The sequence below is a fragment of the Anguilla anguilla genome, chromosome 5 (genome assembly GCF_013347855.1).
Source record: "Anguilla anguilla isolate fAngAng1 chromosome 5, fAngAng1.pri, whole genome shotgun sequence".
NCBI classification, from domain to species: domain Eukaryota; kingdom Metazoa; phylum Chordata; class Actinopteri; order Anguilliformes; family Anguillidae; genus Anguilla; species Anguilla anguilla.
This window is the reverse complement of record NC_049205.1, coordinates 26,738,900-26,755,229: the sequence shown is the minus strand read 5'-3', so window position 1 is coordinate 26,755,229 and position 16,330 is coordinate 26,738,900. Positions and strand designations below refer to the sequence as shown.

Genomic DNA, 16,330 nt, shown 5'->3' with positions numbered 1-16,330 from the left:
AGAAAAAAATATTCAACCGCTGACTTCAAAGCTATGCTTCAAAGTAACGAGTAACGACAACCTTCATAGAAATGTAGTGGAGTCAAAAGTACAATATTTATCTTTCAAATGTAGTGTAAAAGTCATAAGTTTCCAAAAAAATAAATACTCAAGTAAAGTACAGATACTCGAAAAATGTACTTAAGTACAGTACTCAAGTAAATGTACTCCGTTACTGTCCACCCCTGGTTGTGTCACATTACACAATTTATTTATTTATTTATTTTATTTTGTCCGAAATACTCCTCCATAGAAGACAGCCAGCTATTTGTGTGTGGAACGGTACATATTTGTCTGAGGATCCGACCACACGAACTGCAGAGTCTCAGAATCACTGAATGCACGTGTGTCTCTTGATCCGCAAATGCAGATTCAAAACTTCACAAGCCAATTTTACATTTTACATCTATGCAAAAAAAATACACACGGGAATTGGAAACATATTTTTGTTTTTCATGTACAAAGTAGGCCCATGAGGTATTTGAGCAAAAGGGAAAATATGCATTAACAAATGTGTAGGCCTATGCTTAGTACAAATCAGTGCACATTCATTTAAATGACAATTTACGAGACACAAGTTGAAATGTATTTGTGTGTGGGTAGTAAAACCCGTTTGCGACGTTTTGTGAATCATGATTGATGCATTTGTAAATAATACTGAGACTAATTTTTGCACACTCCCGTTTAGAAGATGGCGCTAACGTACCAAAACGTTTAAAACCGCCGAAGAAGAAGAAGAAGAAGAAGAAGAATAAGAAGAAGAAAAAGAAGAAGAAGAAGAAGAAGCTGCTACACCGGAAGTCCGATGTTTCTCGTAAAGGGCTACACCACAGAACAGTTTTGAGGTTGACGCGTTGATTCGAAGTGTGGTGCCGAAGGAACAGTGCGCGGAATTTCAGGCTTACTTCTTTGGCCAAGGGAAAATCAGCCGATTGTGTACAACTACGTCTTACAAAACGAAGGAGGTTAATTGTCTGTTTATCAGCGTTCGGTGAGTTTGTGGTTCAGTCTACTGTGTAAAGCTAATGTTAGCAGGCTAGCTAACTTGGCGTGTCCTTAATGTTGGATAACGTTAGCTATCTAATTAACGTCACACTGATAGCCTATCTAACGTTAGTAATTTAACGTTGACTATCCGTGGAAACGCCAGCTAGTTTAAAATCTGCAAACTACCCTCACATGCTTACGGGCTAACCGTTGAACGAGTTCTGCTGTTTCTGGAGTTGATTTGTTTCCATATAACGTTTGCTAGCTAAGTTAGACGATATACATAATCATTTTTTTTATATAGCTGCAAGATAGGTAACGATATTTGGGTAGCTGTTAATAGTGTTACTTTATCATTGGTTTGTGTAGCTACAGTGATGGCAAGCTAGCTACTTCGCTATCACTTTTGCCACAAATATGAGGTTGTACGTAGCTATTTAGCTAATTAACCAGTACGCTTTCCTAACTACCAAACTCTGTCTTTAGCCACAAAGTCGATACCAAGTTATACGCTAGTCTAGTGTTCTCGGTATAGTGGGCATATGAGGGTAATTCTTTAACTTTTGTAGGTTATTTGCCAGCCACCTGACTATCCAAATGATTTTATGTGAATTATAAACTTCTTATAAAATAAATAAATAAAATAAATAACGTTACAGCAGGGGTGTGCAGGTGCAAGTTTTTGTTTTAGCCTAACACCGAAACACCAAATTCAAGCAATTATCTTGATAAGTAGATTCAGGTGTCTTAGTGCTGGGCTAGGACATACACCTGTACCCACATTGGTCCTTTTTGGATGGGATTAGACACTTCTCGTTTGAAACCAATTAACTCTGATATAGGGTACCCACAGTATGATTTTATATAGCCTACACCTTGATTTCAGAATTAGTCTCTGAGGTAACATAACATCTGAAGGAACTGATTTCAAGATGAAGAAATAAGGAGTTACTTGAACAAATGTGGGAAGTCATTGGTAGCATTGCTTTGTAATACAGCCAGCTTCTGTGAAACATAGGTGATGCAAAGACATACACTACATGGCCAAAATTATGTGGACACCTGAACATCAGCCCATATGTGCTTGGAGTACATCTCATTCCAAAATCATTGGCATTAATATGGTCCCCCTTTTGCTTTTATAACAACCTCAGTTGGACCACAGTCAGGGCTCTGTGCAGGCCAGTCAAATTCTTCCACACCAATCTTGGAAAACCATTTCTTAAGGAACCTTGCTTTATGCACGACGGCATTGTTGTACTGAAACAGGAAAGGGCTTTTCCCAAATTGTTGCCACGAAGTTGGAAGCACACAATTCGCTAGAATGTCAGTGTATGCCATGGCATTAACCACTTAGCCCAAATCCCCTAGTGGTTGGAATGCCGGCGTGCCTAGATTGTTCAACAAAGACATTCATTGCTCCTACGGCTAAATTAGGAGTTGAACACAGAAACGCTTTGTTTTAGTTTCACTAGTAGAGGACACACGACAACTCTGCCGAATACGGAGTTTCGCAGCGACACCATTATTAATCTGGTCGTTCATTTAACAAGCACCCCCTCCCTGCAGTCTCATCTGCATCTACACACCCCCCCCCCCCACCCATGACATAATGGACAATATTGTCTATCTGCGCATTCATAAACATTTTTTCTATTCTTTCACCACTCAAAAATTGTATTCCGTCATAGCAATAAGATAAACCCAACAATAGGCCTAAGATATGCCAATACAGCAGTGAAAATGCTGTTCACTGAATAACAAAATAAACAAGAGAAATTTTTCAAAAATGATACCATGTTATTGTACAGTCAATATCTGGGGCTAAATATTGAATAAATATACTACCTTACCACTGGTTTTACATGTAGAGATGTCCCTTTTCAGACTGTGTGGTCACACATTCTCTTGGACAATCCGTTTGTGAATTATACGTGCATTTGTGAAGCCTGGGTACCTTCCAAAATAGCTGCGCGTAATACCACGCGTGTTTACGGTGTTGCCCTTTTTAGTACAGTCTGGCTTGATTTGAAAATTCATTTATTCAGTAAGTGACAGTATAAGCTTTCTAACGTTGTATAACCTGTCTAATTTTACTTTTGGAATAGGGTTGTATAGCTCAGCGTAACCAAAACTTTTCTCCATCGCATTCACTTACGCATTCTAAATGGCTGGCTAAAATCCCAGATCTGACTCTCGCAAAAACTTGCCACCTAATCATCCTCTGATTTAATTGGCTAAAAAAATGTTCTCTCCCTCCAGTGGAGCTGCTCAGTGGCCAACAATAGAGGATTGTGGTTGCACTGGGCTGCTCCCAGGTTTAAAATAAAGGTTTAAAAAAAAAAAAAAACACTCTGCGGTAGCAGTAAAAGACACTACACCCAATGAAATGTCAACAATGATTTTGTAATTTCTTGGAAAATATTACGCCTATTATTATTGAGGACTTCTGAGCATGGCTAAGCCATATGTTTGCTGATAGGCTTAGCTGACATTTCTGGAGTAAGTCAGAAGAGGAGAGAACTACATCATTGATTTTCTGTCTCTATCTACTGAACACAGAATGTCATTGCTATGTAAGTATTACTGCTCAAAATATTTCGGCTATATACGTTATTTTTGAAATTGAGTGTCTTTAAATAGGTTAGTGGTATTTTATAATGTGGATGTTTCTCACTCTAATGTAAGTGTTCATTGGTAGCTTAGTAGTTTTTGTTTCATGCACCAGATATGACGTGAAAGGTGGAACATCGCCAAAACGTGGTGGACGGTTGAATATTGTTTTGATGTCGGCCCAATAAAAGAAAACATTAGATGCTGTAGAGCACAGAAATGCATACCAGAGTTAATTATTACACATTTAGGTACTGTACCACATTGTGTGACAATGTTTCTGCATTATTTTTTCATCTGATAGCAATATTTCATCTGAAACCATCATAAAGGGAATAATTTAGGCCTATATGCTTTATAATGGACAAAAAGCATTTTATTCATTTTTTGATCGATTTTTGATATGTTTCAGGACCCATAGATATTTTAGACCGCTGTACTGATGGAAAACGTAATTCCCACTTGAAAATGATGCAACAGTGAGTTTCTTGAGTCAGAACAGTTGATTTGTAGTGAAATATGTGAATATGTTGTGACAGCAATGCATAATTTAGACATTTTGGATAGATTTGGAGATGCTGGGTACACTGCTTAGTCTTTGCTTCATAGATCTTTAGTATTGCTACATTTCCACCCTCAGATTTTATGACCTTGTGGTAAAGGAGTTTTGGATCCAGGGTATGGGATCTCTCAGTATTTCTTTGAAAACTAAAAAGAGCAAATTCATTTTTTCTTTTTTGCCTGAACAATTGCCTTTGTGGCACTTTTTCTTCCAAAATTTTGATTATAAACTAATCTAAGTTAGTATTGTAAACAGGGTGTAAAATTAACACCCGCCACCCACCAAATGCGGGTGATTTTGCGGAGTGGCTAGTAAATTTGTGAGGCTCACACGCCACAGTGGCGGATGCCCAATCTTTGTCTGTACTGTGTTATCGCATTATTTACATGGCAGTAACCTGGCAACCCATCTCGCGTCACGGCCCTGAGACAATATTTCAATGAGAAGTGGCGACATGATCAGGTGTTCGAGCCGTCTAGCAAAAAGTATTGCTCCCAGTGCCACTGTCGTATTTAGCCTTTAGTGGCGACTGAGCTGAAAATTGGTGGGGCGCAAAACTTTCCTTTAAACTAATCATTGATCTCAAACTGTTTTCATCAATTTTCAGTGATTAACAAGCATGCAAACGATCTGACTAATCAATTGGAAAGTGACACAGCTTCTTCGCATTGTGTTAGGGAGATTAAATGATGCGATTTAGAAAAATCCGTTTTAATCACGAAGCAGTGATGGAAACTTCCCCTGATTTTCCTTGAGTATCAATAAAATTAATCCACATCTAGGCTACTCAATAGACCTACTATCATGTATAGCCTGCTCTCCCCAAATAGGCAGTTTTAGCGAGTAGCCTAGGCCTTATAGCCTACATTTATTTTCATTTGCAGTATGAAATTGTGCACATTTTTAATCGGCATTATTTGTGGATAAATGCACTTCTTTCTCCGCACTCGTATTCATGGCAAATATCTGCAATGCGTAGATTGTAAATAATCTTGAAGTGCAGGTTTTTTTTTTTGCTGGTTATTCTGTAAGCTAACACGGTAGATAACAGACTGGTGTATCTTGTTTGTTAAGTGTAGACTAGCCTACTTGGTGATTAAAACGGATTTGTAACGGATAGATTGAATTTATGATTTAATCCCCCTAACACGGTATGAAGACGCTGTGTTAGGCTACTTGCCATTTGATTAGTCTGATCGGTGGCACGCTTGATAATAAAGGAAAATTAATGAAAACGGGTTGAGATCAATGATTAGTTTAAATTAAAGTTTTGCGCCCCACCAATTTTCAGCTCAGTCGCCGCTGCTTTAATATTGATTTTTAAAAAGTGGCTGGTAAAAAAGGTGAGTGACTGGTAGAAGTTGAGAATCTACCAGACACAGTGGCTAGTGCATAAAGTTATTTTTACATTGTGATTATAAATGGTACAAATGTCTTGCTTCATTTAAGCCATTTCTCAAGTCTCTGTGATGCTCACATCCGGAGTTATAAAGCTTTAAATAGTTACCCCTAAATGGGCAAGGATTGGCCAGATTTGCCATGTGCGCTAAGAGATTTCCCTTAGCTGGAACCAAGGGGCCTACCCCAAATCATGAAAAACAGCCCCAGACCATTATTCCTCCTCCACCAAACTTTGCAGTTGGCACTATGCATTGGGCGAGGTGGCATTCTCCTGGCATTCGCCAAACCCAAGTTCGTCTGTCAGACTGCCAGACATTGAAGCGTGATTCATCACTTCAGAGAATGTGTTTCTACTGCTCCAGAGTCCAATGACAGCATGCTTTACACTTCTCTACACGATGCTCCTTGCATTATAAATAGCTACACACTTTTTTGACTTGCATTGTTAAAATATGTGTTCTTGAATAAGAAGTATGAACAGAGTGTCATAGCCTAATTATGTTGGATCTTGATAATTCATGGAAACAATCAGTTTTTGTAGTAGTCTGAGTTGGTCCCCATGCACTGCATGTTATGCCACTTTTAAATAAAGACTAATTTGACACTTTGGAGTGCTTTGCACAGTAAGTTGTGTGTAAAGTGATTAATTTATTGTTATATTCACATTGTTTGTAAGCGAGAACTGTTAGCCTTTGTTAATAACGCTCAGCACATTTCTATTGGGGGTTAACTAACAGGCCTAGCTCTTTGCATAGCGACATTGTTTGTGCATTGGGCAGTGTCAGTGTAGTGTAGTAGCTCGTAGTGGCCTGCTTTTTTTTTTTAGAATTCATACCACTAACAATGAAGTTGGGTGTTTTTCAAGAGTTTTGGGCTAATGGAGGGATTTCACATGCTCTAGTGTAATCGTTCATAGGTGCCTCAGTCTTGTTATGTTTCATGCGTCGATTTACCTTGAAGCCTGAACATTGCCAACATTTTACCGATGGTGAAATATTATTTTCTTGCAATCTTGTTGTACATAATGTGGTACATAATGTTAGTATCTCCATGGGCTATACTTGTCAGTTAGGGCATGGGAAATTCTAATTTACTGTGTGCTGATCCTAATAAAATTTCCCTTGGAAGGGGATCATAAATAGTAGCCTAACATTTGTAAAATCTCATCCCATCCTCGTGCAACAAAAGATTACATATTGTAGAGTACAGAAAAACATACAATAGTGAATGATTGCATATTTAGTTATATGTACCGCAGGGCCTCACAATACTTTTGCAATTTTATAATGTAATGTATTTAGGCCTAATTCATTTTTGGATAGATTTTGGATAGGTGTGGAACACTAGATATCATAGCCCAGGTACAGGAGGTTTTTTGAATACCTCCTGTATTTTTTATGCTTTATTGCCTTATAAAAGAAAAAGAAGATCCTGAAAAGGTTGTGTTATTTTAAATAAAGGATGTATCCTTGAGCACAATAACATTCACATGGGTTCATGCATTTTTAAAAATCTAACTTCGGCTTGCTGTATTTCTGTGCAGTAGCCTGTATTTCTATGCAGAGAAAATCATTTCTGTTTATAGCTAACCTAAACCTGAAAACAGCTTATCAGCTCGAAAAACCTCAATTTAAAAAAAAAAAAAAAAAAAAAAAAAAAAAAAAAAACCAACAAAAAAAGACATTGATTTAATGGGGGCTCAGAATATTCATCCAGCAGCTATTTAATAAACACATTAACATTAAGCCAAACTTAAATAAACAATTTGTCATATGTTTATTTACTTGCATAAATATATATTTTGTAGGCTAATCAAAACATGCCAACATGGAAAAACAAAAAAAAAGTGTTTTTGACCGCTTACCTTATTACTGCGAATGTAAATTATGACCGTTTCTATCCCTGGTTGCATGACCGCTGATCATGCTAGCAGTTGCTTGGCAACGGCCTGTAGCTTCATTGTTTTAAGCAAGCTCGTGATCCAATTTCTGGGAGCAGCTTTTCAATATGTCTTTGCAGTGATGACTATAATGACTGGCTTTCATTTTATAACTGATGCTGAGGTTTAGGCCTACATGTTTGAACTTGAATATACTGATGAAGAGCTTATAGAGATTGAGAGCACAAGGGCAGAAAGAGTGCGCTCGTAACTTGCTGGCTCTGTATCATCTAGTGAGATGAGGGAAATGGTAAATGAAAACTGGTGGTGCACCTGTCGACAGGCAACCCTGAGAAGTGGCAGTGCCGTAGGTGCATTTAAAGCAAGAGTAGCAAAATGTGTTTTTTCCATTGATAAGTCAAGTGGCTTATTGATGATGTGTTTATTAAATAGTTGTCAGATGATGATTCTCAGCAGAGGAAAAAAATGCGAACTGGGTCTAAAAAATGCGAACTATCCCTTTAACTTGATGTCAGTAGTGACCAGATAGTGGTTGCTGACAACATCTGGTCCTCTATGTACCATAACATCCTGTAACGATCTTCTCCGCTTGCCGTTTATTATCTGATGGTTTATTATCTGATTATTTGATTCTTGTCTCTATCCTGAGAACACCATTTCAGCTTGTGGATGCTGGCTGCCACCTATCACCAGGTTGTTTGTGACACAGAAGGTTGCAAGTTTCGTGCATTTCACCACAACCATGCTTCCCTATGCTTCGAAGCCAATTTTTGCGTTAAGGTCTCCAATGACGAGGAGAAAATCCTCGGTGGGTGTTTTTTCAACTTCAGATTGAAGGGTGTTGTAGAAGTCATACTCTTTTGTCTTTGGCATAATTTGTGGGAGCATAACATTGGATCAGTTACTTTTTGTGTTGTCCATTAAGTCTGGTTTTACCATTCTGCTGCTGATGGGCTTCCATTCCATAAGGGGTTTCACTACTAGGCTATATCTTTCTATAGTATGATGACAACCTTCATGATGCAGTCTGTCCTCTCGTTCAGAATATACCAGTGCTCTTTTTCATAAATCCTGAGCAAGTCCATCTACCTTCACTCCCCTCCGGCCAGATTATTGAAAAAAGGGGGGACCGTGTTGAAGTACACTGAGCAGCATATAATGTGAAATGTTATGATGTGTATAAGTGTCTAAGGGCATTCTGTGTTGTGTTCTCACCCATCCTGCCTGATGCAGCTCTGATCTGGAAGTGTATTAGGGTAAACGTCCCTATTAAGCCCACCAAATCCGCTTTTCAGACATTTTTCATGTATACTGCCCCAATTTAAGTGAGAACATTTTAGTTATAATGAAAGTCTAATCTCTCATTTTAAGTGTCAATAATTCATTTATACCAATTTCTAATGTTTTTATTGTTAATTTGTCAAAATATGTCAAAAGTCTGGCATGGGCTTAATGGGTACCTAACGTACCCTTTAAGCCCATGGGTGTTCCAAATAAGCCCACTTCATGATTTGTTGATAAATAAATATATATTTAAAAAATCCTAACAATACAAACTTGTTCTATTCAAATCTGTAATCTCTTAGCTCTCAATAGCTATTTTCATTTTGTCTCCACTCCTATCCTATGGCCTGTAAATGGCATTTGAAATAGGCATGACCAGCCTTTTTGCTGTGTTGTCAACACAGAAAAAGTTAAACTTACAACATGTCTTCTTTGGAATGTAGCCAAAAAAATATTTACGAACAAAATCAAAACTATAGTGGAAATTACTCTTCAATACTTCATCTTTCAATATGTGTTGTCATTTTGTCTGTATCTCTATCCTATGGTGTGCTGTTGGCATTTGAAATTGGCCAAAATTTCTGGTTCAGTCAGCTGGTTGAAAGTGCAGGTGTTTTTATGAAGATTTCTGAAGACCGACTGACTGAATGAAAAACAATTTCAAGTTCAATACTAATGTTCTAAGGATAGTAAATGAGTCAATTTCAGGATTTACAATTAAACAATACATTTTTAAATGTTAAACAGATTTAGGATAGTAGTTTGAAAACACTGTAAAAACACATTTTAAAACCATTCAGTTCATTGTGAAGTAACATTAAAACATACAGTTCATTATGAGGAGACATCAGTCATAACATATTGAAGCTCATGTATCATTAGCCTATAACTTAAACAAAATAAACAAGAAAGATGTCAACATTTCTGCAATTTCTACTTTCTCCTAGACTAAACGTAGGCCTTTGCTCTTTGAGGTGATTGTATCGTTTTAGTAAGGCCATCAATCGCTCCATGCTCCATCTTAGTAGTGTAACATAACAGGTTATAAGGTGGTCTAAGCTTTATTTTATTTGTTTGCTTCAATCTTTAGCCCACGTTGTGGTTGTCTTTGTCTTACGCTAGCAAGTCGTTCATGGCTTTCATCTTATTTTTGTAGATTTTCAATGACCTCATGATTGCGCAAATAGAATGGTCCAGGTCCCTACAGCCCTGCTTTGCAGAGGATGAACTTCCGCTTCTATCATGCGTGGGCATGAACTGTAGTTCTTTCGTGTTTTAGTCATCTTAAACTAAAACTCATCTGTAAAGTAAAGATTAAAAAATTATTGCTAATGTTAAGATAGAACACAGGCCTATCCAGAATGAATTGACGTATGCAATATCACTGATATTTAAATAAGGGTATTAATTATCTGAATTATGGAGCTGATTCATCAGGTGAGGTCAAAATTAGGGAGGAAAATGGTTCAGAGGTCAAAAGGGAGAAAATCCCCATTGAAACACAGTAAAGTGGGCTTAAAGGGAACATCAGTGAATTTATGGTTAAAGACAGAATATTTTATTCTACTCACATGACATTAAAAAAACAACTGTATGAAATAAATCTATATATGGTGCACTAACAAAATATGAAAAGTATAAATTGATCATGTAGAGAAGTAATTAGCTATACTCATTTACATCCACCTCAGACAGTGTGATTTTTTTGCTAGAGTCCCCTTTAAGCCCACCAGGTAAAAATGTTAATTAAAAAATAAATAAAGATAAACATACACATTTATTGTCTATTTAACAGTATAATAATATAAACTGCATACAAAAATATAAACTATACATGCTTATCATGCTTTATGTCATTGCAATGAACCATACTATGTAGCTACTGTATTGATGCAGCATGTGGTCTGTTTGCTAGTGTGCTAAAACTCATATTTTGATTTCAAAAGACACAATATTTCTAATTCAGGTAATATTCTAACATATGTCTCATTCAAAACACTAATCTCTTAAATTTTGATAACAAGTGAGTACTTTCCAAAAACAGGAGTAGAAATATACAAAAAATGTTATTTTCTGAGGGTACCAAAATCACCTAAGTTTTTTTGCAACTTCTTCTGGGATCAGCAGGCACATGCCACACATATGCTTCGATAACTCAATATCGACAAATGTGATTGACTTAAAATAAAAAGTGTCATTTACGTAACAAGCTGCTTCATTCGAAAAAACATCACACAGCAAAAAATGATGTAGTTTTTTTTGATTTGACTCAGAAGTTGCAAGTGGGCTTATATGGTACGTGGGCTTAATAGGGATGTTTACCCTATGTGCTGTGTGTAGCCATGGCGGCCTCATCGGAGGAGGTGCTCTTGGTGGTGAAGAGGGTCCGGCAGAAAAAACAGGATGGCACTCTATACCTGATGGCAGAGAGGATCGCATGGGGCCAAGATGGCAAGGACCGCTTCACTGTCAGCCATCTTTATGCAGATATTCGTTGTGAGTCAAGTTGCGTGTGCACACAAACGCACACTCGAAGACATCATATCGCACACACACACACACACACACACACACAGCCATCTGCTGGAACTCCCAATTACGCACATGTGGACATCCAGTGTGAGTTCAGTTGCATGCACAACAAGCATGCAGAGGTCCATTAGCTTCATTGATATCTTCCTTAGTAAGAGAATGTGATGACAGAAGGAGCAACATATTTTTGTCCCAAAAACATACTTTTGAAACAGGTCAAAAAATCAGCCCTGATGGCAAGGCCAAGATCCAGCTGCAACTGGTCCTCCACTCTGGGGAAAGCACCACGTTCCACTTTGCAAACGAGACCAGTGCCCTCCAGGACCGTGATGCAACCAAGGATCTACTGCAACAACTTCTTCCCAAGTTCAAAAAGAAGGCCAACAAGGAACTGGAGGAGAAGAACCGGTGAGCATACTATGTACCCCCACAACCACCATAATCTCACCTTTGGTATTCTAATTTAGCAAACTATCACTCTTGACAGGAAAACCTAAATTGTATTCTCCTATTGTCATTGCAGCCAAAGTTATTCTGGTAAATTTACACAGGATAAATTTAATTTTTTATGTAATCCATAATGAGGACCATGACACTGAATGCAACTGAGGGTTGTATTTTTTCAGGGTATTTTCTTATCATTTGGAATGGGCAGTTTTTTTGGCCTGTCTTATTGATGTTTTCTGTTTTCTCCTTCCTTTTGGGAGAGCACAGAAACATGCCGTCGTAACCAAAGTGTATTCGACATCTCTGCTTTAGTCCACCAGGTGAAGCAGCCATTTTGCATGTTAGTACATATTTGAGCGCAGTTGGTGCAGGCAGGCTTCAGAAGGCCATTTGAACAGAGGGGTATGCAATGCGATGATGGAATATCCATCAACTCTGGATGATTCTGTTGTTTTTTGGCCTGTGGAGCTACTGGTCACAGTTAGTTCTGACAGTCAGGATTTGGTACTAGACCTGGGCGCTATCACTGCCCTGAAGCCTGCACAGGCTGGAGAAGCCATAGTTTTGAAGTTCAGCACATTTTATATGCAGAGTTCATCACATTGGGGCTATATTACGTATATAACGTATTACGTTAATATGATGATTACTTTTACAACAGTGGCCTAATGCTAATAAATGTATGGCTAGGTTTGTCTGATGGATGCATTCGAGAAAGTTGTGCGAATTGGTTGAAAATGACAAGTGTGGTTTAAGTTTTTGATTATTTTTAATGTTCCCATATGCTGTGAAATAGAATGCTTTTATTTTAGGTCTTGGCTCGTGTAGGCTATTTGGTTGAAGTCAAACTGAGCCGTCCATTCGCTTTGTATCACGTGTGGTGTCTGGAGCTATTATATATTAGATTTTACCTCACTGTTTTTTTCTTTTCTTTTTTTACGGTTTCTTCAAGTTTGGAATACCCAGTCATATTCACTTTGCTCAGTTCAGCAAGCCCTCTGTCCATTCATGAGATTAGACAGGCACTTGCTTTCCCTGAAACAAGCTGCGATGCACAAAGTGAGCTTGCACAGACGCAAGTCAGAGGAATGCTTCATGAAAAAGTACATGTGGGCTGTGATCGACTGAGTTACTCTGTGCCTGCTGCAGCTGGCTGACTCAAGTCTCAGTGTATCAACATGGAAGCTTCATTCTTTGGCCCTTTTCACAGAGATTGACAATGCTTGGCTACAGGTAGAATCGATTTCATCCGCTTACTACTTCTTTTTCTAAAGTAATCTGGATGTTCTTTTGAAACAGAATTTATATGAACTGCATTTTAATAGACTGAATTCTTAGAATTGAAACATAACTGAATTTGAGGTTTTGGAAAAATTTTTTGGGAGCCTGGTTTAAGTTTAAAATTTTGGGAAGCAATTTGTTCTAAACAACAATTTGAGCCTATAGGCCTTCTTATTTTTGTTTTGTTTATTGTACTAATGGAGTTATCTTCATTTATTTTACAAAGATTTTAGGCAAAATACCTGTGTGGATGATATCCCTGTTGAGAATTCCTATCTCTATCACTGCTTCCTGATGCCTTGTTTTTTAAAAAAATTCTGTAAAAAGTTCAGTAGCTTAATGAATAATGCATCAGGTGATAATTATGGTTTTATTGTCTTGCAATTAGTAGGCTTCAAGAAAATTTGAAAAACTAGTTAATTGTTTTTGTCCCTCCGCCACAAGGACAGTAATGCTCTTCACCACAGAAGGAATGTTTCCAGTTTGTTAAATCCTTGCTGCAAATAATTCAGTTTTAGAGGCAAAAAGGGCTCCTACTGGGACATGCCGTGCATATACTAGAATATATGGCACGACAGGTGGTGATCAGTTTGAGGCTGAAAGCCGAGGACCATTAACCACCCTGAAGTGCCATATATTATTGTAAATGCCCTGGCATGGATTCCTTTTTTAATCTCTTATACCATGGTTACAACTAATTGCATGGATAAAATTAAAATAAAATGGTACTTTAAAAACTTTTATTCAAGTTCAAAACTAAAACCATTATGTACACATCCGCCACTTGGCTAAGTATAGCTCCTCTGGTAATGGTAGATGACACTAGAGTTCGAATTCTACAGAGTTATCTGTCACTATCAGCTAACAAAAACATTAAAGAGAAAACGACATTGAACAATGAAATAGGAAGTACATATTCATTTTGTATGTGGCCCTTTGGGCATATTGTTTTACTGTTGTCAAGAAAAGCTCTGGTTGTCATTGTATTTGCATCGTTGTTAGAATTAACAACCAGAGGTTTTTTTTTTTTTTTAAGAAAAGAAAACAATCATTCTATTAGGAAAAATAGTTCCTTCTCTTTTTTTATGCCATTCAATTAGCACCAGTTTGGGTTATTTTTGTTATTACATTATTTTAGAAAATTGCATGAAACCCAGTGAAATTTATCTCCCATGCTGTGTAGACATAGCATCTTTCTAAAACCCTTTGAAACTGGGTTAGAAAGCAAGCTGCTCTAGCTCTATGCTAGGTTCGCCGTCACTTGCTGCCTAACCAATGCTCCAACATCTAGTTATAAAGAAGAATGGAGGTTGTTATAGGAGAAAAAGGTGGACCAACTCCATATTAACGACCATAATTTTGGAAGAGATGTTGGATGTTAGGTGTCCACATACTTTTAGCCATCTAGTGCAAGTGTGTGAGTGCACATGTACATTTACTTGCACATGTGTGCGTGTATATTTGTGTATGTGTGTGTATATATATATATATATATGTATATACTGTATAATATACATACGCACACATCCAGTACAGACCAAAAGTATTAGGTCACCTGTGGGTTTTTTTATTTTATATAAATGGGCAATACACATGAACAAAGGTAAATGATCGAATGACTGTGAATAACATGAAATAAAAGGATTTTAAAATGGTATATCATTGTACATTGGAGCTCATACAGCCTCTACTCCCAGAATGCTCCAGGAGGACCCAGTGTTGTTCCAGCTCTACAAGGACCTAGTGGTGAGTCAGGTGATCAGTGCAGAGGAGTTCTGGACCAATCGGTTGAGCTTAAACTCCATGGACCACTCCCTTACGAACAGCAAGCAGGAAGTTGGCATCTCAGCAGCTTTTCTGGTAAGCCCCAGTTATCACTGCACACAATTTCATTCATTGAAATTTAGGAGTTCACTGGAGTAACTAATCATTTTAAAGCTGAAAGACTTAACACACTATCACATCAAATGAAAACAAGTCTTTTGGCTTAAGATTTTTTTATCCTTGTGTATTGTGTTCAGCATGCGATTTTTCTGGGGGGGGAGGTGTATTTACATAACATTTGCATTGGATATGGGCAGTGACTGGTCACCTGACTGGTGATTTATGGGCAATTTCACAGTAAGTGACAGTTGTTCACACTCAGATTTTAACCCCTTTGCGCACATGCCAAATCTGCCCAATCTTTGCCCATTTAGGGGGTACCCTATTTTAAGCTGTATTGTACCATTTACAATACTTACATTAGTTTATATTCATAATTTAGGAAGAAATAATGTGCCACAAATTCAGTTTTCTAGGCAAAAAATCTCAAATTTGCTTTTTTAGTTTGCAATGAAATACTGGGAGATCCCATGTGTAAAACAGATTAAACTATACATCCTTGACCACAAGTGCATAAAATCCAAGGGTGGATATGCAGAACTACTAAAGATTTATAAAGCAAAAAGTAAGCGGTGTACCCAGTGTCTCCAAATCTATCCAAAATGTCTAAATTATGCATTGCTGTAAATCACAACATATTCACATATTTCACTACAAATCAACTGTTTTGACTCAAATCACTGTTGCAAAATTTTCAAGTGGGAATTACAAGCTTTCAGTCAGTACAGTGGTCTAAAATATCTAGGGGTCCAGACACAAAAATAACGTATATAACCGAAATATTTTGAGCAGTAGTACTTACATAGCAATGATAATCTCGTCTATGTTCAGTAGATGGAGACAGAGACCGTGTCAATGATACTGTTCTATTCGCTTCTGTTCTGCTCCGGAAAACGATGTCAGCTCGGTCTAGCAGCAAACATATGGCTTAGCTATGTCCAGAAGTCCTCAATAATAATAGTATTTTCCAAGAAATTACGAAATATCGTTGACCACGTTTCGTTAGGTGCAGAGTATTTTTCTGCTAACCTAGAGTGAATGCGTAAGTGAATGCGATGCTAAGAATATTTTCTGTTACACTGACCTATAAAACGCTATTCTAAAATCAGAATTAAACATGTTCTACATCGTTAGCTTATACTCGCCTACTGAATAAATTAATTGTCAATCAAGCCAGAGTGTACTAAAAAGGGCGACAACGCTGTAAACAGCAGGTGTGGTATTACGCACAGCTATTTTGGAAGATACCCAGGCGTCACAAATGCACGTATATTTCCCAAAAGGATTGTCCAAGACAATATATGACCACGCAATCTCAAAAGGGACATCTCTACATGTAAAACCAACAGTAAGGTTGTATATTTATTCAATATTTAGTCCCAGATATTGACTGTAGAATC

The 16,330-nt window shown here is 37.6% G+C and overlaps 1 protein-coding gene across 3 annotated transcripts in view; it reads left to right on the top strand.

Annotated features, from left to right (window-relative positions):
• Positions 1–814: 814 nt before the first annotated feature.
• Positions 815–16,330, top strand: part of gtf2h1 (general transcription factor IIH, polypeptide 1) — a 100,906-nt gene continuing 85,390 nt past the window's right edge. For 2 of the 3 annotated variants that reach the window (XR_004765146.1, XM_035417129.1), the window contains exons 1-4: positions 815–1,030; positions 11,127–11,282; positions 11,534–11,726; positions 14,744–14,906. Coding sequence is in view for 2 of the 3 variants with exons in the window: in XM_035417129.1 (XP_035273020.1) it covers positions 11,129–11,282; positions 11,534–11,726; positions 14,744–14,906 (510 nt within the window). In the remaining variant the exon portion in view is untranslated. The remainder of the gene's footprint in view (positions 1,031–11,126; positions 11,283–11,533; positions 11,727–14,743; positions 14,907–16,330) is intronic. The other variant, XM_035417128.1, reaches the window with a different exon arrangement.